A 27811-nucleotide genomic window follows, 5' to 3' on the forward strand; every position below is an offset into this window, starting at 1 on the left:
CTCTTTATTGGTTTCATACCGTGAAAGCCACTAAATTTCAATTTTGTGATGTTATTCAACACAATTTGATCTGCTATTTTATGCCACTGTGCATAACAACAACAAAAGACATAAGACAAGTAATAAAATTAGAATTTGTTAAAGTCAACTGCCTTTCCCCTTTATAGAGATGTTAGGCTGAGAAAGAGGCAATAAGATTCAGAATTGTGAGGCTAATAATAGAAATTAATTTTGCTCTGATAATGCCAATGTGAGCAAAAGAAAGAAAGAAAGAAACAAGAAAACATATTTATGGGTAGTTTAAAAAGTACTTAACTCCATAAAGAAGTAAGTCAAAGAACAAATGCTACATCTAAATGATAGTCTCTGCAGATTTATTCACTTTTAGCTTCTTGAGTGTGATTCTGAGGACATGTTCCATGCTGCTGACACACACTTTGCTTCCTTTCTTACTAATATATATTGGTTTCTGGTATATCAGGTTCCAATTTATGACTTCCTAGAAAAAATAAAATAATAAAATAATAATAATAACAATAATAAAGTAAGAATAATTCCATGGCATAACCTATACGTGCTTTCCATGTTTTGCATTTTCTGCTATTGATTAACACTTTCAGAATTTTTTTAATAGAACTAAAATTTTCTGTATTGGCTTTAGATATGCACTAAAACAAAATAGATATAAAACACAATTTCCACCTCTTTTGACTGCGTATTTGCAAATCTTTGAAACATCTGGAAAACAAACAGGGTAATATTTTTCGATTTTGTTTTTCAGCAGATAAAAGAAAAAAAAAAAAACTCAAACCAAAACAATCCAAGATCTGTAAAATGCTGAAATGTCTCTTTATATAGATATTACTTATAAAGCTACAATACCAACAGTATTTAATTCCTGCAGTAGTGGTATAACATTATTCACTAAACAGTCCAAGAATGAAAAATGTCAGAGAGAAATTTTCTTTCCATAAACAACCCTAACACTCAACTAGCAAAAAATTATTATCAAGAGTCTGGTGTTTTATCTGAAGGAGTTTAATACCAGTCTTCGCCACCAAAACTCTCTAAAGATTTATTAGGTACACCGTGCTTTAAAATGCCTCTGAGTCTCCCCTCAGACATTTACATAAAGCAGATCTCATAAAACAGCTTTATAGCTGAAGAGTTAATTTTTTCACAAAGGAAGAGAAACATTCATTATAACATCATATGACACATAAAATCAAAAGAAAATTTTAAATACCTAAGCTAAACTAAAATTCCTGATGTTACAGTACTAGTCACCTCAGAGTTAAGGTCAGAAAATTTGTATTAAAAATATGTACCTCTACAAAAGTCAATTTATATCCACAAAATCTACCCAGAAATGCACTCAAACTACCAAAATAATATCAAAATTAGCTTTACAGATTTGTATTTCATGTAAAATATGTTATATAAATGTATTTGTAAAAGTAAAGCTTTATTGGGCAGTTTAAAACAAAACAATACAAAAACTTACTTCTTATTGTAGGCAAATTACCCCAAAAATTCAAAAGTAAGCAAAACCAAACAATTTTGTCAAACCTAAAACAGATCACAGAAACCACAGATCAGATTCAAAAACCCTATGAGGAATCCAGTTCATTTTTCTGTCATCCTACAATTAAAGCAAAACAAAATATCAATCATCTCAAGGATCTTATTTAATAACAACTCAGCATCCTGCTTACTGTTTTAATGTTAGACAAGTCTTTGTAGAATTGCAACTTCTTTCAATTTGTCCAAACACGTGATACTTAATAAGATTATTTCAAATTTCTGTAACAGAAGTCATACATCTCATTCAATAACATCCACTGACTGTCATGTCTTCATTATGCTGTATTTTTGTCTCTGCAGAATCCAACAATTTTCAGTAATGCAGTATCAGGAAAAAAAACAAAACAGGGTGTGTCCCCAGGTGACTTACGAAGAAATTTATGAAAAATAAGCCTCTAAAAAAATTCAGTATTTCTAAACCAGACAGAAAAACTGATTGAAGCTAAGTTTGCCAATGTTAATTTGACCTTCTGTTTCCCTTAGTAATTTATACTCCTTTTAGAGAGAAGCAAATATAGCCACCTGGGCTACTCAAAAGGGTCATGTATTTATGTTATGACAGGCATTGATTACCCTATTTTGATAAGTCAGCTAATGAATAGCAGTAAAAATTAGCTTGCAGTGGAAGCCAGCCAAGGTTCTATTTAGAAAACCACATCCAGATATATAAACAACTCTTTACAGATTAATGAAAAGAAAAAAAATGGCAATATATTAATTAAGTTCAAAACTGAATATTCTAATTAAGTGGAAACAAATGCACTTTGCTTCACCAAATATTGTCATTTTAGTTTTAAAAGTAACTCCATTTGATAGGGAAATGGGAGCTAGTAAAATGCCCTTAATGAAAAAAAAGTAGCATTCTTGAATCTTGACTGATTATTCAAAACTTCTATTTGCTATCAAAAAAGAGTGCAAACTTATCAATCACATGCCATCTAACAGAGCAGTGTTCTTGTGTTTATAATCTAAATTATTCTAATGATACCATATCATCCCAAAATAAATGGCAAACCATTAAAAGACATTTACATATAAACACTAATCCAAGAAGAAATAAAGGCAGCATTCACAGGTCTAAAGTCTGATCCCAAATTCAGTGTCAAGAAAATTTATTTCTCTGATTTGCTTCTGGAAACAAAGGTTCCAAGTACAAAACATCATTTCAAGCTCTGGCATCTTTTATGCCTTTTTCCAGTATGGACTCTACTTCCCATAGAGTGCAGATACATCTCTAAACCAGACAAAAACCTCACAATATCCCGCGTGGATGCAATTTCTTTGTAGATGTACAGTGCACCAACTATTTTACATCATTTATCTGGAGACCAAGATACTCTGGGACAGATTCAAAAGCGTGAACATCTACAAATGCTGGCAACTCATGCACCCTGATACACAGTTACTAATTTAATTAAGAAATTTGTAGTCATTCATATGCAATCCCATGTAACTCCATGAAAATGTAACATACTTTGAAAATACTGTCTGCCTCATAAAAATTTTAAGTATCAGTTGTAAAGCAGACTGAATTGTACATGAATTATGCTATCCTTTAACTCTTGAGGGCCACAGAAATAAAAGTCTAATATAAAAAGCTTTGCTAAATCAATCTTGAACAGTGGCATAATCTTCCTCTTGTTCTTCTTTATCTCCATTCTTATGCATTAATATCCACTTCACTTCTTTGTTCAGCCCCCCACTTAACACATACTTAGCTCTATGGCCAGCATATACAGCTACTCTCTGGGAGCACCTTCACAGGCAACCAAAGAGCAAATCTGTTCATACTGAACAGCTGCACTGCATCTGCAGGACACTGCCCAGCTCCAAGATTCAGCCTTGTTTCTAACTAACACCTCCCTAAAGCCCTGGAGAGAACACCACACAATATGCTCTCCACTACAGCCTGTGCAACTAACAGTTTTTGGTCTGTACAGGCAAGCTGCACTGATCCAGCAAAAATGTGAATGTAAGCATGGCAGAACCTCCCAGATAATCAAAGCATACGAGTAAACACAGTCAGGAAAGCCAATCCTGCACTAGGTTTCCTTACAGGCAATTTTTTCAGATGGAGGACCAGGATTAGCAAAGACCACGCTGCCCTTGCTGTCTCTGCACTGGAAAACCACACAGGATGTGCTGCCACCAAAACATGCAGAACCTGCCTAATATGAAGAGGACTAGGAGTACTTCCACCAGGCCACAGAAAACACTGCTAGAGAAAGAACACTTAGGTATATCTAAATTACAGTAACAGCAGTGTCCAACTAAGGAGCAGCTGGGAATACTCCAGTACTTGCAGTGAGACAACATGAGTAGCCAAACACTGAGGGGAGTTTCATTGTCTCCACATCCACATTCTGCCTGGGCCACAGCCATTTTTATTTCTCATCACTGCTGACATTACACCTTCACAAGCCAGCCTATCCAGGGTCTATGGGAGAGGGAAAGTGCCCAAACAAGAAACCAAAGAAGCTCCTTAGGTTGTCAGTAACTAAAATAGTCAAAAGAGCAGCAGTGGGACAGGAGTGGAAGCATTTGCTTGGAAGGTCCTTGGAAAATGTCATTTTTGTTAACTGTAATAAAAGGGGTATGTATCTTCTCAGGGCAGAATGGGCTTTCAAAGCAAACCTTCAGCTATCAGAGGCTCAGCCTCTGGGCACTCAGTAAGAGCTGAGGATATGGCTCAAGGCCTTGTGAACACTGTAATTAATGAGAATTTTTTCAGGTAAACCACATCAGCAAAGCAAGTACCCTCATATGATACATGCCCAATTCATCTACATCCCTGAAAAAAATAAACCACCAAAATTCTGGCAAACCTCAGACAGGTAGAAGACACTGCGACTGATCAGTAAGGTCATGGAGTGGACATGGGACTGTCAAGGATGTTTCTGATATAGCTCCAGAAAGGCTGTTGATTCCTGAGACACCTACCAGGGGAAAAAGTGTTATGTAGAGGATGAGCTGTAATGACAATGATAACCATGCAGACTCACTGCAGAACTGCTGTGTTACAGACTGGCACGAGCCTGGTTATGGCGAGTTTCCAGAACACAATTCCTTTCTGCTTCTGGGCTCTGATTCAGAACTAGAAACAAATGTGCTACCTCCCTCATGTCAAGGGTAATTCATCACAAAGAGCCACGAAGGTTATCCTGCACATTTGAAAATTATCAGTCAGTGGGTGGTTATCTCACGTCTAATCCCAAAGGGTTTACCAGAAATATGGACAGCCCGAAACATAAAGTTTTACAATTCTGCGCAAGACTCTTGAGAGATCAGTATGGCTGTGGTAGGTTGACTTTGGCTGGATGTCAGGTACCCACCAAAGCTGCTCTGTCACTCCCTTTCTCAACTAGACATGGGAGATAAAATTGAAAATAAAGGCTCACGGGTTGAGATAAGGACAGGGAGAGATCATTAAGCAGTTAATGTCACATGCAACATAGACCCACCTTGAGGAAAATTAATTGAACTTATTGTCAGTCAAATCAGAGTAGGAAAATGAGAAATAAAACCAAATCTTAAGAACCTCTTCCCCTCACCCCTCTTTTCTTCCTGGGCTTAACTTTTTTCCCCATTTTCTCTACTTTCTCTCCCTCGGGGGTGCAGGGAGATGAGGAATGAGGGCTGTGGTCAGTTCACCCCAATTGTCTCTGCTGCACCTTCCTCCTAAGGGGGAGGACTCCTCACACTCTTCCCCTGTTCCAGTGTAGGATCCCTCCCATGGGAAACAGTTCTCCATAAACTTCTCCAATGTAAGTTCTTCCTACAGGCTGCATTTCTTCACAAACTGCTCAAGCATGGGTCCTTTCCACGGGGTGCAGTCCTTCAGGAACAGCCTGCTCCAGCATAGATCCCTTGTGGGGTCACAAATCCTGCCAGCAAACCTGCTCCAGCCTGGGCTTCTCTTGTTGGGTTCACAGGTCCAGGACAGGCTTTCCACAGGGTCACAGCCTCCATTAAGCAGCCACCTGCTAGGGCTTAAGGGGAATCAGACATAGATGAACCATTCTACAAGAACCTATGAATCTGAATGATGAACAAACACTCCAGAAGAATGAGACACTATCATTAGTTCATAGACTTCTGTTTTATAGTTCTCAGTAAGCAAAACAAGCACGGCCACAAATTCTAGGTGAACCTCTAAACCTAGAACCTCTAACTGTACATGCATTCCTTATGCTTCAGTGCTCCTTAGACTCTCTTTGTTAGATACTATCCAATACCACTAATTTGTCTCCTCATAAGTCAAAGCAGAAGACTAAAATCAGAGGCCAACACTTGCAACAGATCTATTGTTAGCTCCGCACAGACCTCTCATGGACAACTAACTTGCATGAATTGTAATTTAAGCTCTCAAAGCATTATAATAAAAAAACATACACCAACCTCAAAAGGTATTATGATAAGTAGTTCACTCTTTATAAAGTATTATGAATTTTTCAAAAGAGAAATGCTGCAGAAAGATATTATACTGCTATGAAACCATAACAGTCTACACAGGACAAATGTTGACAAAGGGCATAGAGGATTATGGTCTTCAAGTAAATAATTTTTCTATCTTGGTCTTTTTATGGACCTTATCACTGTAAGGTCTGAACAACTCAAAAATACTAATTAACTGAGCCTTTTTAATTATCCTCCCTGTTTACACAAGGGAAACCCTAGACACAGTCCAATCTAAGTTCTCCTTTACCACTAGATGAGTCAGAAGAAAAGAAGGACAAAGCACAGTATGTAATGTTGATACTCACTGACCTAAGATATTCTTCCAAGAAGGCTGTGCGAAACAGAGCAATCTCTGAGTTATCTGAACTCATACACAAGGTCTCATGGTGCCATACGTGAAACATTTATAAGCCTCTCAGCAGTGGGTCCAAATGCTCTATACCTTATGCATAACCAATAAGGCTTAAACTCGTAAAACAAGCAACATTAATATATTCAAGGCTCATTCTCTTGAACCCAAAACTGTTTCTTGAAACATTTTTAATAAAGGATCAGGGATTTAGAAAAAAAAATCATAACAATACAGTATTATAAACCTATGTAACAGATAAAGTTATGTTTTGCTAATAGCAAGACTGTACCAATCTGTCTGATTCTTCTTGTACATGCTTCAGTGAAACTACAAAGTAAGCAAAAGGTGAAATTGTTCTGTTTCATTAAGCCGCTGATAAAAATCTGTAAGTGCATATAATATGAAAATTATCAGGTGGACTACAACAATGCTTAAAGTCCTCTTCTCTTCTAGTCTTGGGGAAAAAAATAACAAAAGAGAGATTTAGCTAATTGAAAAATGGAGATTTTCTATCTACAGTGGAGTTATATTAATTAGGAAAAAATTATATGCTACTTACTCAGCCAGTCAACATGCATCTTCAGTGAAAGAGCTCTCGGATCGTTTAAAGAACATATAAGGTCTCATCTATTTTTGGTTCTGGTTTGGTTTTGTTTTGTAAAAGTTGGAAGCCTCAGTTTCTTCTCCTTTTTGAACAGTGAGGTACTGATCCTACAAATAAATTACTTTAGTGCCAAACTGCAGCTAGTATTTTAACTAGGAATAGGAACTAGTGATGAAATCTGAAATGCACTCTTCTGCTTTTCAGACATAGAATATATGGGCTGCTCTCACTTTTTTGAACATAGATGCTTCTTTTTTTTTTTTTTTTCTCTTTCTGCCTTCTTTATTCAGATATCTAAGTTAATAACAATTTAACTGACCTACCCATGCCTTGCCAAACATTACATGTTTGGCTATTTTTAGGGCAGAGCCTCTGGTGACAGAAACATTGTTTCTATCAATCCCCAGACCATAACTAATGTAAAACATCATAATCATATGAAATAATGTCTGGGTAGGATAGCTATGACAAGCTTGAAATTCAGCACTTACTCCGGGAAAAAAACATATCATGTTACCAATTGGATTTTTCTAGATGCATTTTCAGTGTCAATGCAACACAAAAGTTAAACACAAGCAGAGTTTCTAGGTACTAGATACAGCTCAACTAAGCACAGAAGCAGGAACTGAAAGACTGATGCATGTCCTTGCAATACAGGGAGAGCTTTGAAGTCATTTTTGCATGAGATGACACAATGTTGAGAATTCAACAGTCCCATTGCAAAAGCTCTGAGAAGCAGAGCCTTTTCTTTCTACCCCATCTTACTCACAAGCCTGTGTCCATAGGTACTTCATGAAACAAAAAATATCAGCGTGTGGGATGCCACGGTGCAGCCTTCTCAGATACAAATCCCTACTTTGAGCAACATAAATTGCACCCATGTCCCAGTGAAACTGAAAGCAGTATTTTTACCAAATTGCATGCTCTGGCTTTGGGGTGGGACTGTATGCAGTCCTGAAGATGCACTCTCAAAGCAGGCCTACCCCTGAGCTAAACTTACTGGAGTGCTGCAGGGCAGCATATGCAGCTCAAACAAGCAGCTTCCCTATACAGACACATAGACATGGTAAATGATAAACTGACCATTTTGCTGCATTATTCTGGCTATTTTAAGCTGAAAGCTGGACAAGGCACTGTCCTTACATCAAACTAGCTCAGAGAGAGGGCTGTTGTCCCCATATATCCACCAGAGAATGTTTCCAGCAATGGGTATCTAAGAGAAGGAAAGGGTGAGCAATTACTAAGTTTTGGACAAAAATTTCTCCTCCTTAGTAGTGACAATATTGCAGTCATTTGTGATATTACACAAGCTCAGAAAATACTCTGTTCCAAATCACAAAAGCCTTTTCTCCAAATGGGCCATTTACCCAAAAACCTACATCTTTACCTTCCATTAAAATCAAACAGGGGCAAAAGAAGTTATCTGGTGGTTTGATTTCGTTAGTGAGCATTTTCATCTGGATTTCTTTACTGGAAATTGGTTTTTTAAATAATTTAAAAACAACAGGGCTCTCTCAGTTCTTAGACTGAATACTAATAGTAAAATAGGAAGTTGAAAACTCTTGCAACACTCCATTCCAACCACTTCTAATGTTATTTCCACCTAATGAAAAGATAACTACCACTTCAATTCTACACAGTAAAGTCATCTATGAAGTCTAGTCTAAAAAGATGACAACCTCTGCCTCACTCTCTGCAACTGGTTGCCTTATATGTAATTAGTATCCAATCCAACATTAATCAATTAGACCTTCCTGACAGGTAGTATCAGTATCTTCCATATACTTCATGGCATTGAATATCCTTGTTTATAGTATCTGACAAGGTAAAGGTAACTAAGAGAAGGCTGACAAGCTTCATATTTTCATGACAACACACAAGGACGAATCCTGTTATACTTCATGCTCGTGTTCACAGCTGGCACACTGTCAAGGGGCATTGTAATATGAATTAAGGTCAGCATATGAATCACAGTGTCAGTGTGTGCACAGCTGGACTCTTAAAAACAGATGCAGACTCATGTCTTCCTACTACTATATTCACACATAACCGTATCTACTAGTTCATACTTTCCAAAAATAACCATCAAAATAGCCAAAGTAACATCAAAGTGCCTTTCTTTTCCTGATACTGGCCTCTGCGAATACATTTTTGTTTTCATAAAGAGTAAATAGGTACCATTCTCAGAGTATTCAATATCAGATCTATATATAGAAAGATGCTTCCCCGTGTGCATCATTCTTCCCATGTAGTGTGGAAAAACCTGGGCTGCCAGCAATTCTTTCAGGTTTTCCAGGTAATTGATTGTTCCTTTGCTTACATCTCAGCAGCTGCCCCACAGCCTCAGTCCCTGGCAGGAGGAGCACAAAGGCCATAGAAGTGGACCTCTGGTCTAGAGCAGCAGTCAAGGTCCTTGTTCCCTGCGTGGAAGACCATGGATACTTGATTTCACTGCGGCTGGAGTCAGCTTTTCTAGAAGGGGGATAACCTCAGTTTAATATCCTGGAGTCACTTTTTACTCTTTACCATCAAACAAAAGAAACTCTCCAGGGAGGTAAATCTCTAACCCTATCGATTTCGTAGCAATGGAGCTAATTTACATGGGCTTTTTCCACCTCCTGATGTTTTGCTGCAGACTACTGGCACAGCAGCACAGGTGCCACCAAGACCCTCAGCAGCCCTTCCCTCTGGCTACCTGATTCACTGGGAGCAGTGCAGCAGCGTGAGCCAGCCTCCCCCGAACCCACCCGTGCAGAAACAGGGATGGGCAGGGGACAGGTGGTGGCTCACCTCTGCTCTTCCGTCAGGCAAAATGGAACTGCCAAACTGAAGACCATCAAGCAGTTTAGATTAAATTAACCTCCATCACTGAAGGGCAGCCTTTCCCTCTTTCTGCTTGACAAGCAGTGTTAATATCCCAGCTATGTTCCAGACTTATTCAAAGACTAGTCTTGTGCAGACTAAATACACTGAGTATTTGGTAATATTTCTTATTCAAAAACATGTCATTTGTGTTAATATCACTTTCTTCTGACTGGAATTAGTTTACACTACATTGAAAAGCCTATTCTATTGACCAAGAAACAGAGTAAATTGAGAAAATTAATGACATGTTGAAATAAATGACTGCTTTCTCCTCTATTAAGCATGTTGAATTTAGAAAAAAAATACAGATGTATGACACAAACTGTGGAGCATGCTCCTCTTAGCAGTAATAGATGAAATAATTGAACGAAAGCACACTAATTCCAAGTGGAAATGGACTTAAATGTTAAAAAAAAGGAAGATAACAGAACATTAATGATTTTTTAGAAACATCTATTTTCATACTTTTCTGTTTTTGCATAATCACAGCATTTAATAAAGCACCAGAAAGATACTGTACACTGCAAATTTTAATTTATGCAGCATGTAGTTCATCTGCAGTTCTGAGACAGCCTTACTTCTTAGAGGATTAGAGCACAGTATTATTTTAATGTTGGTCCACAAAGACATTAATTAAACAGTATATAGATAAGTTCAAAGCTGGTTGAATTTCAGGCCAAGAAAGCTTTCTAGCTATCTTTTAAAACGTCTTTTGTAGACATTTATCAAATTCTGCAGGTTTGCTTGCTGAAACTGATAAATCTTATTTACATTTGAGGAATTTTAATGCAGCCTGTTTGGTGACTCAGATGAGCAGTGTTTAGATCACTTGCACAGTGCTCCAACCTGCACAGAACTTCTTCCTGCGAGAGCTCATGCTAATCCTGCCAGAATTAGTCTGTGTATCCATTTTCTATGAGCCATGTTTGTGTTAGAGAAACACAAGCCAGAATCTTGTCAGCTGAACTTGCTACTTGCTGTCTAAGCACTGCTACTGCTGCAGCCATTGAGCAGAATATTTTGATTCCAAGGATAAGATTTATAGCATCTCAAGTTAGTAAATAATGAAAAAGTCATAGCATATACAAATCACACTTGCAGGGTTTAAATTCTCTAAGTTTTACTGTTTTGTTCCTTCAAAGGTTTCAACAGAAAAAAAAGTCACATTTGAAAGGCATAAAGGTATTTCCAGCTTTTGCTGCAGTATTGAGAAACATACATTGCAGCAAAAAAATCACAGCCTAAACTAGGAATCCTTAATCAGCAATTACTGTGAAGCAATGTAAATCCTGATGTATTTACAGATGAAAAGAGGTCACACAACTCAGCCCAAATACTCCATTTTCAGAAAATCACAATTCTAGTTGAATTTGTAATATTAAAAAAAAAAACGTGTATTTACAGCCAGATTATGGGCAGCTAGGGTACACCACCTTTTTCAGTAAAATATTTATTTCCATATAAATCAAATTTAGAGTTTGCACGGTGCTGTTAATGTGTTACATTTAAAAGTGTATTAACAATTTTCAAAAGATGGAAGATGCCATTTATAAAGCACATGCCTCCAAAATCCTCCGGAGGGCAAATGATACAATGGAAGGGCCAGCAGGAGGTAACACTTTCATCACTCTCTCTGACACACGAGACCAGGACAGGTCCACAGAATAGGTCCACAGAGATAGGTCCACAGAATAAAGGACACACTGCATGAGAGAATCAGAGAAGGAAAACAGCTTACAGGAAAATAGTATTTTTTTCTTTGCTCAATGTAGTTCATGTGAGTTCGTACCCTAAATTCTGCAGTTAATTTCAGGATTAGACATCTCGGGATCTCAAACCTTCCAATTTATGCTGGTGTTGAATAAAATCAGAAACCTCTCCTTCATATGTGGTTTGGTTCATAGCTGAGTCATGGTTCACCTAAAAGAATCATGAACTTCTGTTAACCTTCCAGTGAAATTAAGTCAGGCAAGTGGTTCCTATAAAAAAATGGAAACTAGAGTTTTACACCATACAGCTGCACTAATCTGCCACTTCAAAGCCAGTAAAATGTTAGTATTTGCAGTCAATTATGCTGGTCTGAAAAAAAAAAAAAAAGTTGAGACGTTCCTTCACAGATGAAAGAGGTAAGCAATGTGAAACCCTAGGAAATGTCATCCCTAGGAAACAATACATATTTGGGAATCTAATTTCACCTACTCAATTGCTAAAAATGGTGGGAGTTTGGTTTTGGGTTTTTTTTAAATCAAGACAGATATTTGATTAACAAAATCCAAAGCTTTGCTGTCATAATTTATGTTCAACAGTTTCTTCTTCATTCAGTAGGGTTTTTTCAAGCTCCTAAATTTAAAGGACTTCCTAATTTGAAAAAAATAACAAACATGAGAAACTCTGAAATTTATTCCTCTCCTTCTCCTACACCCTGATCATTTGTTTGCAGTAAAAATACTTACATATACAAAACCAACTTGAAAAGCCTGTGTCCCTCCCTAATACACTGGAAAATATGCAGTCAAATTCACAAGACACTAAGCTTTTCTTTGTAGACATAAAAGCCATAGCAATTCCAAACTACATTTCTCAAACAGCAGGTATCAAAAAAGAAAAGAAAATACTGTTGTGCAACTGCCAGAGAACAAATAACTCCACTCATTCTTCTGCTCATAGCTTTTCCTAAACCACCTAAGGAAAATCATTACACATTTTGAGTGGTTTCATCGCTACAAACAAGAAGACAAGATACAGAGTATAAAATTAGAGGTGATTAGTTCAATATTAGTTGCCACAGCTAAACCAACCACTATGAGTTCAGTTCTGTACCAAAAAAAAAAAAAAAAAAAGATGATGTTTTCCTAATTTAATTATGAAAGCCTGGAATATTATTTCATAAGATAAAGGTCCTAAAAAATGAGCTAGTAATACAAGCTTACACCACTTTTGATCAAGTCTTCAGAGATGAGACACAAATTTTAATTTGGAAATCTAACCTCCAAATGCCAGTTTAAACCCCTATGAGATCTTAAATCTTGCTTTTTGCCCCAGTGCTTTTTTATGTGCAAAATAAAATGTTACTGCAAATGTGGTTACTGAATTCTTTTTATTGCACATCTAATTAGAAGCTCAAAAGAATTCTGAGACACAAATTTTAGAGGCATTGTTAACACAGAAAAAGCTTAAAATACAACATGGAAAGAACTGAATGCCTTTCTGATGATGGGTTTAACAGAAGTGGGATGAGAACAATGAAATGGAAAGCCAAGTAGGCAGGGACTAAAAATAATTCGTATGAAAAATTTGGGAATTTACTTGTTGGAAATGACAAAAGAGAAAAAAAAGCTAAAACGATGAATTGATGACAGATTAATTTTACTCTGTGAAAAGGACAACTGCTGTCCTAACAAATGGGAATGGGACAGGTACTGCTAAAAAGAAGGAGTCAAGTATTAGTATTAGTGCTCAACACTACTGCAAGACTGCTAAAAGTAAGACTATACTTTTTCAAGCCACTGTGGGGCAAAGAAGAAATGAAAAGGGTACTACACGTACACATTCTGAAGTAATGCTGGAAAAATAACTGTTTTTCTTTAGTGAGGCAAAATGAAGGCTAAAAAGGAAAAACAGCATATTCATAATTTCAGAGGTAACAAATACTGGAAGGAGGGAAAGTGCAATGGATACATGCTGCAAATAAATTAAGGTTGAAAAAAAAGCCAGATTTCCAGTAACAAAAGTGATGAAAATCTAAACCAGCCCATGACAGTCACTCAGCAGATGCAGCTGTCCAAACTGATTTGGAAGATGCAGATCTGTCCTCCCCCAAGTCCATTTAAACAAACCCTTTTTAACTTGATTTGAAATTTTGCTTTCTCTGTTTGTATTGTTACTATTTCTTGTGTCACAGCAGGCTGTAAGAGGACTATCAAAACAGATATTTTCTAGCCATGTTTCAAACAAATAAGAAAGGGTGAGATATGAAGGAGCAAGATTCAGGATGGGAACAGTTCCAGGCGTGGAGAAAAGCATACAGCAATTGGCAGGACTTTATTATATGGACCATCATATACAGTCATCATATGGACTTTACTGTTATTATGTGGTTTCATTGTATTCACACTACACAGTGCACAGCCTGGACAAGCCCAGGCTTGCCATGAGTTTGCCTGCTCCCTGCTTCCCCCACTCCTCCCCCTTTTGCCCATGTCCCTTTCCTAGTTTGTCCTCCTGCTTGTCTGTCTCATGCTCCGCCCTATGTTCTGGCCCTTTCACCTCCCGAGCGGACAAAAGACGGTGTGCACGCGAGAATAGGGGATTCTGTTTGCACCCTTCCTCCTGTCACATCCCCTCTTCAGACCACGGCACATGACAGGAGTAAGGGGTGTAAAAATCTCTACCAAATGCAGTTTATAGACAAAACACATGTAGTTGACTGCTATGATCTACGAAGTTCTGGTGCTTAACTTGAAAATTTTAATTAGATCAATAAAAGTTGGCAAAGAGCAAAAGAGAGAGTAAAAGGACTTGAGCAACAGAACAGTTGCAGAGCTGATCAAAAGAGAGATGAGGACCTACAGTGTTTAAGACTACTAACTTTACATTTATAAGGAAACATTATACTTACAGTTAGGGCAGAAGCAGCTTTTTGCCAACAAATACTTCAGCGTGCAAGTTCAGAGTTTACCATTACTAACTGATAGACTAATTCTCTTTGACTAACTGGCAGGTGTATAATTATTCTCCATCTTCCATCTCTTATTACAAACCTTTGAAAAGCCAAGTTCCTTAAAACTAATGACGTACTAATAAGCATTTAGTCATAATATTCAAGTCCCTTACCTACTGCATTTATGAAATATTTTTCACCTTCATATTCATGGTATATGTACACCTAATATCACAGAACAGAAATAAGCACTTTGAACATGTTAACTCAATTTTCCTGATACTGAACATTAAGGACATACAAATACAAATGGTTTTGCCTGTGCAGAATATGAAAAGCTAAAGATCCAATAACTACACCATTTATGCATTCACAACATTTCCTATTTTCACCCAAAATCCAAATTGCAGTCATCATATACAACTGAAAATCAAAACTATGCTACATATACTGAGATGCAAATGAACATATAAGCAAGCTCTCTTACAAGTGCAGCACCTCCACACTGCTGCAAGCAGTCACTCTTGAAGCTAAACAGAAATTTGGTCAAACTACTATCCACAAAATGTGTATTTAAGCCTGTCAAGCCTCAACACTGTACATAAACTTCCAGGGCAGCTGGGACTTTGATACAACTGTTATATAAAGTAAAGCCTTTGTAGAGAAGGATGATGGTTTCACCAGTAAAGCTTCACTGTACATTGCACATTCACTGCACGCAGATATCATCAGAGATACTTGCAGAATTTAAAAAGAGTTCTGTTCAAGCTGAATGAACTTCTAAGAGTTCTGGTTACTGATTTACCTGCACAGCGTAGCACTATCAAATGTCCTTTGAGAAATCATAATTGCAAACTATGGAAATTATCCCACAGAAGGACAATGTGGGTGTCATTGACATTGCAGCCTGTCTTTTGCATACAGGAATACAAAGGCCACTTTGTATTACTGAAGTTTAAATGAATCAATATGTTTATACCTGATTTAAGCATGACAATATCTGAAATATGAGCTACTCTACCACAATCACAAATACAGTCAAGTATTATTTTACTTGTAGGGATGCAAGTCATATTTATAACATCACAATAAGCAATATAGAGAGAGGAAAAAACAATTTAATCATGCACAGTTTGCTTCTAATTTTTACAATTTAAGAATCAAATTTAAAACTATATGGTTTCACTACTTTTAAGTATTCTATCACTTCTAAGTGATACTACAATGATTCCTAAACTCTGTGTCATGGCAACACAGTCCATTGCTGTAGATGAACTACATATTCAGTGTCTGAAGCATCAGTTGGAAGAAAGAAAATGGAAAGGAGATAAAAGTACTAGTTTAAAAGTATCCTGCAGTGGATCCTGCATCCAAGACACTTCACAAAGTCAGATCCACAGAAGACAACGTCATGCCTTTCTATGACTTTTGGGTACTATTAAAACACAGAAAACCTTTCATTGTACACAGTTTAGAGAAGGAGGACCTAACTGATAACATCAGTGATGATTTAAAGAAAGTCCAGTACAGTTCAATTCAGTATTACCCCTCCTCTCCTGTATCCTTTTCTATCCTTCTGAAGAAATGACATTTTCAGAAGCACAGATCCTACTTCCTCAAAGTACTGACATTGCACAGTAACAAATCAATCATCCCAAGCACAGGACTCAAGTTCTATTCAGTCCAGGTTGAGCATGTTTAGGGCCCATTACCACATCCATAAAGTAACGTGCATGGTCTTTAAAAAGACAAGTGTATGTCTGGCACATAATATGCAAAATGCAGTGTGTCAATGAATGCTGGTATTCTCCTGCTGCGTTTATAGCATGTTTAAGCGACTTTCTCACTGGATCAGCTACAAAAGCGGATACATCAGGCCCCTGAAGGTACCAATGTCCATGCTTGGCACACCCTGCCTGCAGTCCAGGAACTCATTCCAGCCCCCAGGGCCATCAGCCCCCATCCCAGTGATGCCACAGCAGGGCTGAGTTGAGGCCCCCACAGTCCTGCCCTGTCTGGCCATGGGCCCTGCCTGGCCTGTCCCAGTTCCCAGGGAGGTGGCTGGTGCCCAGTACTGGGGCTGTCCCTGGGCCCCCAGCTGCCTGGCTCCTGGCTGGGGTGGGATAGGCCCTGGCTGCCAGGCCCTGCCTGGCCAGGTCTCCCGAGAATCCCCAATGCCCCCCGCACCCCAACCCCAGGATGCTGCTGGCCTTGCAGCACCCTAACATTCAAAAATGCAGAAGAGGGATGTTAGTTAAGAACACGCAAGAAATATTTGCTCATAGATTTTGCCCTCTAACACAAAATTTACTTACCATCTCTGTCATAATAATGCCAAGAAATAATTTGTCAAGACTTTGGAAAACAGAAACATGAAGTCAGATTTCACAAAGCAGCAATTAGAGATGGATGATTTTCAAAAACATTCAAGACTGTGAGCAGCAGCAACTGCGTGTCCTAAATACTCCCAAGAACCAAATGTTTACATAAAGTTGGATTTAAAACATGACTTTTTATTATCCCATTGGACAGAGATTTGCTAGTGACCTCCTTCAAAACTGTCAGGAATTGTACTACTGGAGAGCAAGACATACTGCTTTAAACGCCTTCTCTACCTCGAATGAAGACGAACTCATGTATTTTTACAAGAAGAAAAAAACAAATTAATAAAATTCTCTCTTGCACATTTACCTTTCCATGTGAAGCAAAGCAACACAAGAAAGACATTAGTCACAATATCAAATGCACTGTTATGAACTGTGCTCACAAGACACACTACAAGTCTTGAACAACAACAGTAGGTGGTCAAGAGCTTTGTGCATGCTATTCCTGAACAGCAAAATGCACGCATTCAGCATTCAAAAACTCTGAAATATCATTAAATAGCATTCTTTGTCAAACTCTAAAATCACTAGTTGTTTGTTGATCTAGGATATTTTGGAAAAGCAGTGGAAAAGGACTCAGGGCAGTACAAGAAGCCATTTTGGCGCTGACTGATGGGAAGTAGGAGTCTTCCAGGATGTCAAATCAGGATGATGGCAGAGACAGGGGTATAAACATAAATCACAGTCAGTCACTTTTAACTGAAGGAACACAGCTTTGGGAGTTCAGTAGAATCAGCATAACAAGGAAAATCAAGGTACATGCATTTCACACGTGTAAAACACCCTTGCATGAGATGCAAAAAAAAGGTGTCAACAATTTGGCATAGAAAAATGGTTGCAGCTCCCTCAGGGGTAGAGACCAACAAATAACAGAAGGATTATTTTAGCATTGCCTCCTCAGTTAGGAATGCCACACCTCAGCACTGATTCTAGGTGCGCTCAGAGGTCCTCCTCCTCCCCAGCAGGGACTGAACATTGTTTTTTGATTTGCTATTTACCACATTCTGTAACTGCAACCCAGTCATCATACATAAAGTACTATCTTTACGATTTAATTGAGTTAAGTACTTTATGATTTCAAAGAGCTCTATATGTATGTGTGTGTGCTGTCTGCTCCAGCCTTCCTACATGACAAAATGATTGATACCACAGCAACCACTCAGAGTAAATGCAGACATAGCAGATGAGTGCAGCATGAAAATCTGGGAAAGCTGAAAAATCTCCATCACGAGAGGTCTGAAAGCAGAGCAATGGTCTAGGTGTACTCAGATCTGTATGCTTTTGAGTTATTTTTTATGATTTTATAGGAAAGAATAAATGTTACTTAAAAAAAGGAGACAGCAATAGAACTGCAGCTGAAGAACGGTAATGGTAGTATACCTTAGTGCTATCTAGTTGTAAGTACTTGCTGTTATTACATTTAACATATGTAAAAATGAGATCTATTTTTAAATCTAATATACCACTATGGAAGATTATCCAAGCTATAACACTCAATTGGATCAGACATCAGCAAAAACTTCACCTTAGAAAGTTAAATAGCTCAGACCTCCCATGAGTCAAAAGGTCACTGGCCATCATTAGTAGAGCTGGGTCCAGCGATACTTAGAAAGCATTAGACGATCAGGTGCAAACATTATTTCTTACATAATTCTTGATCAGTATAAAATACATAAATAGCACTGAAAATAAAAACTGGCTGTTTGCTGAGACTTGAGATATGCAGTAAATTAACTAGTTAAACAACTGACCCTGCAAATTCCTCTATAAAAATATTTTGCTCAGTGTGGCACATGAAGTTAGAAAGCTATCAGAGCAGCCTGTGGCACTCAGAACTAGAGTTTGCAATCCTCATAATGTACAGTACTAAAACTAGCCTTTTAAAATAGCAAAAATGGATCTCGCTATTAAACTCTATCTTTTGGTCTCTTCAACAAAGCTCCATTTCATACAGAAAATATTATTGGTAAGTTTGTTCCAGAAAAAAAAAGTGAGTGAATAAAACAGAATTAAAAAGTAATTGATGGGGACAGACAGAATATACTGCACTGCATGTTTAAAAATCATCAATATTAAATGCATAGTTGCTGAACAGCAACAGAGCTGCAACAAATTCTTGTACTGAAAAACACCTATACATTTTAGATTGTTTTAGAAAAAAAAATGAAACAGTAATTTTCTTAGGAACAACATAATTAGAAAGTTGATTGGAAAAGACTTCGTTTGCATAATTTACCAATGCCTATATATTTTATCATGTTTTGCACAAATATGAACTGTTTGAGGCCAACTCCGCAAATCACAGAATTTTGCTTTCCTACTCAGAAAACTTGAGAAACATGTCATGCAAGTTGTTTTCTCAGTCTAATATATGAGATTTAGAAAATTTTTGCAACCTACATGTTACTATGGCAACTTTTTGTTTTTTCAAAATGTAAATTAACATTGAGGCTTCATTACAAACTCTGTATTTCCTTTGTGTTTGTACATAATCTTTTCTCATATATGGATTCAGAATAGCTCTTTTTACTTTAAATGGCTACAGTTAATAATAAAATATGAAGTTACAATGAGAAGAAGTCAGGATTAAATCACAGTTTGTAAGCACATTTCTGTTTAACCTTGACTTTTAAACCATAATGTAAATAAGTGCAGGAGAAAGCAATCAGACAAATGAGTAGTTCTATGGTAAAGGTTTGTCTGCTTGGCTTGTACAATTATAAACTATTAGAAAATGAACTTATGCTGCACATTTTGGTCCTTTTCTTGCTCTTTTTACTGCTAACTCCATTGAAATTTTACTGTGGTTTTTTTCTCTTTTTCTTAAAGACAACAAAAAAATCTGGAAAACAAAGTATGATTGTTCTGTTTTCATATGAAGAAAATTTTGTTTTGATATGCCACTCTAGTACTGGACAAATTTACTGAATTCAGGAACGTGCCTGCCTCAAGATGCACAGGTGTCTGCAGTTCTTGTTACAGTGAACAGGAATTATACAAGCCTAGAGATAGATCTGATATCTTCATCATCATGTCAGAGAGTCATAGCATCAGAATGAGAGAAAAGCTACTCATTTTAATTGACTTCCATCTCATCTGCTAAAAAAGGGAGGCTTGCAAATCATTTGGTGAACTGAGAATAATTTTCAAACTACTCATTAAAATACCTGTAACAAATAGAGACTTTCAATTCATTTTACACCATATTACAAATTACTAAACTTACATAATTTCTATGAACTGGGTTTAATATTAAGAATTATTATAAATCTAAAGCATTTTAGCTTTTACCATAATGGAGCTCACAAAACTGAAAACTTAAAATCATGACAATACAATAAAATGCATGTGAAAATATTGGAGCCTAATTACATACAGACTTGGTCTCCCCAGCATGGGCATCTAAGCACCCTGATCTAGTGGAAGGGGGGTTTGATGACCTTTAAGGTTCTTTCCAACCCAAACCATTCTTTGATTCTGTGATCTGTACTGTCTTCGTAAGGGACCAGTTGTCTGGAAGTTTGCAACTGAATCACGTAGTAAAAAATTCCCATCTAGCAAAGAGGAAGTAATTATAAAAAGGGCACAAAGTCCTTGTTCATCTTAGTTCTCTGCCAGTATTAGAAAAGAAAATTTTCAGACTATATAGTAACAAAACTAAATCAGAACACTGGTAATTCATTAGCTAATACACAACACCCTAATACCCAGTGAACTAGATCATGCAGCCAGCCAAATTGTAACATAAAAATTAAACTGGAAGAATTTTATATTGAGTAGAGGGATAGTCAAGGCTATACATACAGTTACATGAGCACACAGGCAAAGCTAACATAGAATTTATTTCTAAGACAGCTAAAAACTAGGGAAGAAAAGCCCAATGTTCAGAATCATAACAGCACCCTTGACCATCTCCTTTTTTTCCCATGTGCATGTAGAATGAAGCTGCATTCTCCTGGGAAAGCGTGCAAGACAGAAAGCAGAAGGAGCGTGTCGGAGGTAGACAAGGACCACTGAAGAAATCTGGAAATCCTAGATGAAGAAAAGCATTAAGCCTGTGAAGAGACACTGAGGAGAAATTATATTTCATAACTTCTGTTATTTTAACTACTTGCTCATGCATAATTTAACAATCTTTTTCTTGCACTTCTTCTGTGAGCAGCAAGCATCTCCAGATTTGTTAAGTGACTGCAAGGGTATGGCTCTGGCTCTAGGTAAGGCCTAAGTGCATAATTAAGCAGAATCACGTACTACTAACACTAATAATTCACTGCATTTGAGTATGAAGTTACACAACCGCCAAAATTTTTAGCATCTGTGGAACAAGGAAAATAATCTCATTTTAACAGTAGAAGGCAATGTCACCAGGAGCTGGAGTGCCCAAGTATGGGACAAGGAAATGTAGTGTGAAGCAAAACCTGCCCAGTGAAATACATGCTTTAATCAGTTGATTTGAAAAGAGTTTCAGTAGGACTTATTTTTCAAAGTCATTTACCTCACACATCCTACAGATAGGAAAGGATGCTTTCCCAAATCAATAAACCCAGGTAAAAGTATACTGAGATAGGACCTCAATGCTGCCTAACACAGCTAAAACACCAGTGAAAACACCAACTTCACCATCAGTTTTAATTGAGACAAGATTTTACAGATTCACAGAATCAACTAGGTTGGAAAAGACCTCTGAAATCATTGAGTCCAATCTCCGACCTAACACCACCTTGTCAACTAGACCATTCCTAACCTCATATAATACACTCTTTTTCTCTAATCGTACTGCTCCCTTCAACATTCACACCTGACAGATTACTTTCTTAAGACTGCTACCAGAAACAGTTTACTTAAAAGTGAAAAGCCATGCATGGCTTGTAAAATGCCTTTAGGCTCAGGAAAGTCCAACAAAAAGGAAAAACTGCTGCTAATTTAGAGACCAAACTTACAGTGCCTTTCTTAACACTACAAGTGATGTCTACATAACGCAACAAATGGCGATTTGTCGGGTTATAAATTAACCAGTAATTATAATAAACCTGTTGAGCCTTGGCATGAGATTAGTAAGTAGACATGGTCAAGAAAATGCTCAACCCATGTGTTTTATCATACAATCTCTAATTGCAGATAATGGGAGTTCTTGGGTCTTCAGCCCACTTGAAAATCATGTTGCTATTGGCTAAATAACAGGTAAAATACATATTTAATGTTCTAATAGTCTTTAGGGAAGACATAGAACTTCTTAGAATATTAAAATACAAAAAGTTTTACTAAAATGTTTAAATAATGGAAAGGTGAAAAGATTCAGTAAAATGGAGCTGCTCCTATATACTACCAAAGAAAATAACACACAGCAAAGTGATTTTTATCTTTAAAGGCTTGCCTCTAAAACTCACCAGCGTCCATTAAAATTCTATAAAATAAGATAAGGCAGCATCTGGCACAATCTATATAGTTTTATAGCCAAGTATACAAAAATGCTTAAAACAGTTACAAGATCTTCTCACAATAAATGAAACTGAAGACTCTTTACCTCATCTACCAGCACGTATTTAGAAAAACAAAGGTAAAAGCTAGAATAAAAGGGGAAGAAAAAAGTACATCCATTTTTTTAATGCCTAAATAATACTTTTAAAGTATTAACAGATAGTAGAACTGCTGATGCACAGGAAGAGAAAGCATCTCGCAACCATTTTAGTTTAATCTCAATTAGTTCATAGCCTTAAGCAAGGTGATACTCAAGCAGTGACCATTTCAAACAACTGTTTGATTCTCTTGAGGCTAACTCTATTCCCAGATTCACAATGCATATCTCCAAAACATGTATAACTCTGAATAATGGAGTAGTGGTTTGGTTTTTCTTCTTCCTTAAAGCCATAAATTTGTATTGAAAGAATCATGCAGAAAACCATGCAATTTAGTACAATAAAACAGTAGCAAATTCCAAAAGATAACATATAACAACATTGTCAGGATTAATTATCAGTCACCACAGAATCACATAAAATGCAAGTGCTTTTTGAAAAACTGGTGTAAAGGGGTAAAGAAATCTTAACTTGCAATACAGTAACTTCTAAAAACTTTCTTATTTCCTGTATTTTAAAAAATGTTAGTGCTGTTCAACAAAACAATAACTAGTACCCAGGTCTTCTACACCTCTAAATAAAACAACTTTGTAGTGCATAAGTGTTCCATAGACATGAAAAAATTCCACACAGAACCTGCTCAAAGCACAAGGTGTGGACTAGGAATATATTGGGTTTGCATGGCTAGGTATGGGGAGAGACAGAGGGGCTATAGGAGTGTGTCTTCCATGAGAAGCTGCTGGAAGCTTCCCCTGTGTCCAATGAAGCCAATGCCAACTGGTTCCAAGATGGACCCACCGCTGGCTAAACCTATGTCTATCAGCGATGGTGGCAGCACCTCTGAGACAACATATTTAAGAAGGGGAAAAAAAAATACGCTAAAGCAGCAGCATTAAGAAAAGAGGAGTGAGAATATGTGAGAAAACCAGCCCTGAAGACACCAAGGTCAGTGAAGAAGAAGGGGGAGAAGGTGCTCTAGATGCTGGAAGAGCATGGGGAAGATTGCATGGCTGTCTCCCTGCAGTCCATGGGGATTCACAGTGGAGCAGAGATCCACCTGCAGCCCCTGGAGGACCCTACGCTGGAGCAGATGGATACCCAAAGGTGGATATGACATCACAGGAAGCCTGCAACAGAGCAGGCTCCTGTCAGGACCTGTGGAGAGAAGAGCCCACACTGAAGCAGTCTGCTCCTGAAGGACTGATCCCATGGACAGGGCCATGCTGGAACAGTTCAGAAAGAACTGCAGCCCATGGAATGACCCACATTGGAGAAGTTTGTGGAGGACTGTCTCCCATGGGAGGGACCCCATGCAGAAGCAGGGGAAGAGTGTGAAGAGGAAGGAGCAATAGAGACGATGTGTGATGAACTGACTGCAACACCCATTCCCCATCCCCCTGCACCACTCAGAAGGGAAGGCAAAAAAACTGGGAGCAAAGTGAAACCTGGGAAGAAGGGAGTCATGAGGTGAAGGTGTCTTAAGATTTGGGTTTGTTTCTTGTGATCCTACTTTGATTTTCATTGGCAATAAAAGAAATTAATTCTTCCCTAAATCAAGTCTGTTTTGTCTGTGGTTGTAAGCACTGAATGATCTCTCCCTGTACTTATCTTGACCCACAAGTCTTTCTGTCAGCACAACTTGCTGATTTTCCTTTTGCTGGATTTAGAACCATACAGATGTCACAAAAATTGGATAGTATTGCATCAAAGTACACACCATGACAGACTGCAATGAATATGAAGCACCAAACAGGTAGAGGTTAACAGAGAACCCTCGTGAAGCCATTTGGAGCTCACCCTGTTGTGGGGCTCATTCTGTGCTTCCCATACCAGAAGTCAGAGTAGCCACAGGGCCATGTGGAGATAAGCCCTCCAGTGCTGGGGAAACAAGAACAGACTGGCAGAAATCAACAATCCTCATCCATAAGAATACCAAATCCTCATCTGTAAGAAAGACCAGAAAGTGAATTATACTAATATTCCTATTTCACTGCTCTTTGTACATGAAGAAGAGCGAACAGAGTAAGGTCCTGCTTCAGGATACCTTCAAGTCCTAAAGAGCTTGTAACAAACAGCACTTAAAAGAGTGTGATCTTATTTACATTAATCATGAGATTTTCTGTTCCTTTTTTCCTTTTTTTGTTTTAAATTACATCTGCAACTCAAAAAAAGGTCTGATTTATCTAACAAAATACTTAAAACATTGGTTGTTTTCTTGAGGGTTTTTTTTGTCCTCTGAATACTTCCAGATCCTAGGGTAGCTTCCCATGAGCCTATTCAGTTCAGCAGTCAACAGAAAACTGCCCTAAAGTCAGAAGTTTAAATATCTTTCACTTTTCTAAGTAATATTCAGATAAGTGCACATTTGGGAGGATAGGACTTGAAAGGACTTCGGGAAGTCACTTAGTCTGCCTGTCTGCTTCAACTTAATAATACTGATTCCAAGAGATAATATTTTAACCTGAAAATTAAAACTCTCCTATTTCACAGCTTCACAAGAAAATCTATTTCAATGCTTAACTGTTCTTGCCATTGGCAAGTCTTCCCTAAAGCACAGCATGAATTTTCTGTAACCTGTCCCAATTCATAGCCTAAATTTCCCTCAAATCAGTTTGAACTCATTGCTTCTTGTTATCTTCCCACCTTAAAGAAAGGATGATTTGTTACTTATAAGGCAGACTTTTACCCACTGAAATCTCTTGTCATCCTAGTAAGCTCTCCTCTAAACTCAGTAACTCCAGTGTCTTTAGTTCTCTTTTCTAGGTCATATCTTCTAAAGGTTTAGCTATTCCCTTTGTTCTCCTGTGGATCCACTTAATCTTTCCTTATGTGTGACTGCAATTAAATATCTAGACTTCAGAATACCATACTGCTTTGTGACTGTTAGAAAGAAGCTGAGATCCAGATTATACTTGTCTATTACAAATACAATTTTTCACCCGACAAATTAATATAATGTTCAACTTTCCTCTGTACAGTCAAAAATAATGCATCGCTCATGCGAACACACATTAGTACAGCATCTGCTCTAAGAAAATATTTTAATAGGTATTGATCCATTACATTATTTTTTTCTGGTTATTTATATGTTAATTTGCTGTTTGGACATATTCCAAACATGTTACTCATTGCTTTTCACAAGACTAACAACAATTAGTAGGAAGATCTATTGTTCTGAGTAGCATTTACTTGTGAACTGATGTGGTGCCAAAGGTAAAATATAATGAATAGGCAGATTCATTATGTTGTGTTGGATTTCTAGAACAGGCTTAGAAAGCACATTTAGGCAAATAATTGGATTTTGTTATTAAACAGAACCTACTATCACTATGGGTTTTAAGTAGCAAGAGGATATAATTGCTAAGAAAAATAAATCTTTGTTATAATCCAGATACTGGATGGAATAGATCTCCCAGCTGGCCAGTAATATTCAGCTGAGCCACCAATTCCAATTATATTCCACCTGGGATATCTAAATACTATCGGAAAACAAATACTGTTGTTATCATTAGTACAATTGTGTTGTGTCTTTTCTTTATATGATTATAATTTATTTTTTTAAATATATATGTAAAGTGAATAATTTTATCTATATTTCGACTAGTCAAAACAACTTATGGCTTTTTTTAGCAATACTACATTGAACTCTTGACTTCTAAATACATGCCTTTTTTTTTCCCAATGTGGCCTTTTTAGTTCAGTTTCAAAAAAATCTCAGTTGTGTGTGTCTCGTTTTTCCAGTTTAATATTTGATATAGTGTATGCCTGCTAAGAAACAAGAAAAATAAATATTAAACAACAGATCTGAACAGCACGCACTTTTGTATGACGTGACTCACATCAGTCTATAGTACTGCCTTTAAGAACAGGTAGTCCTGATAAATTCTGAGAAAGGTCAATAATTCATTTGTACTCTTGAGGCATGAAAACAGGCAATCATAAAAAGGCTACTGAAAATCTGTTACTAATGGCTTTTTTTCAGTTGCTCAGTCAGGAAAAGTAGGAGGTTTATACCATCTATGGTGCAGTTCCCCATGAAGACATACACATCTTTCATTCTAAACACCCAAAACCAAAGAGACTATTCCAAAGCTAACTTCCGTGGGTAGAAAAATTATCAGACTCCCCCTTTTGGTATATCCCGGCACAGCAGATGCCAGACAGAACATCTTTCCTGCTTCCCTGAAAAGAAAATGATGGAGAAATTTGTCTGCATTGCTTCCTTTCACTGTTACACCTCTCTAACCCTATTGAAAAAAAAACAAACAAAAAAGGAAACCCCCCAACAATTAACTGAAAACATTAAAACATGTCAAATACAAAGCTATTTTATCTCAAAGCAGGACCTTCTCTCATTTTTCTGCAGTCCCAATGTCACACTATCACACAGCCACTGAACTGGGTCTTCTTAATTCTATTTAGTTGCCACAAAACTATAAAAAAAATGCAAAGAAATGCCCCCAGATTGGTTACATATTTTCTTTCCTGTGTTACATTTATTCAAGCTTAGGGCTTTTAAACTGTCAATTCTGTTTCCTGGATGGGAAGAGGAAACCTTCCACTTCTGCATTTTGTGCCTCTCTCTATCCTGCTGCATAGATAAACTCATTCATATCTGCCTCTCCACAACACCCGCCTAAAAAACGTATGGAAGACAGACAGGAGAAAAAACTATACTACACTGAGTTAAAAGTAACAAACCCTTCAAAAGCAGGCAAATTTGCAGCTGGGACACACTGTCCTCAACTCAGTTTTACTATATATATAGGTAACATATGCAGCACATCTGGTATGCAAGGTATCTTACTGTTTTGAGACACAGATAAAGCATAAGAGGGTAAACTGAAAAAAATAACTGTAACATAAAGCTGAACACTTTTTTTCCCCCTAAATTCTTAAAAGCAATTATCTCTCTAACTATGTTTCATTGTTTCAAGTATTTTTAAATGTTTAAAATCTGAAAGAAAAATGGAAGGAATGAAAGGTTGTCAATATTATCTGTCATACTAAGTTACATTCAAATGCTTTCTAGGAAAATTTTGAGGGCCAAAGGCTCAAAACATTTTAGAAGATAACAACTCCTTTCCTCAAAATGTTTTACACTGCGGTAAACTTTAGTTTTACCAATTTCCTCAAGCTATCAGGTTATATGAACATAAACCTCTTTAAAAAAATCATCTTGGGTATACTGTCAGTAGATAGTTTCAAACATTGGCAGAGGTATAGCAAAGCTGTTTGGGGTTACACAGCTAAATAGAATATGTGCATTATTATTATTGTCAATATCAAAATGTGCATGCTAAAAACATAAAAATATGCATAAAGCTT

General features: G+C 37.3%; 1 protein-coding gene across 1 annotated transcript in view; it reads right to left on the reverse strand.

Annotated features, from left to right (window-relative positions):
- Positions 1-357: 357 nt before the first annotated feature.
- TAFA5 (TAFA chemokine like family member 5) overlaps positions 358-27811 on the reverse strand; it is a 149369-nt gene continuing 121915 nt past the window's right edge. The window contains exons 3-5 of the mRNA XM_039379286.1: positions 5481-5573; positions 4410-4520; positions 358-499 (exon numbers count right to left, since the gene is read on the reverse strand). Coding sequence (XP_039235220.1) covers positions 4411-4520; positions 5481-5573 — 203 coding nt within the window. The 3' untranslated portion in view covers positions 358-499; position 4410. The remainder of the gene's footprint in view (positions 500-4409; positions 4521-5480; positions 5574-27811) is intronic.

This window comes from Pipra filicauda, unplaced genomic scaffold (assembly GCF_003945595.2).
Source record: "Pipra filicauda isolate LSUMZ 115617 unplaced genomic scaffold, ASM394559v2 scaffold162_size1660881_pilon, whole genome shotgun sequence".
NCBI lineage: Eukaryota > Metazoa > Chordata > Aves > Passeriformes > Pipridae > Pipra > Pipra filicauda.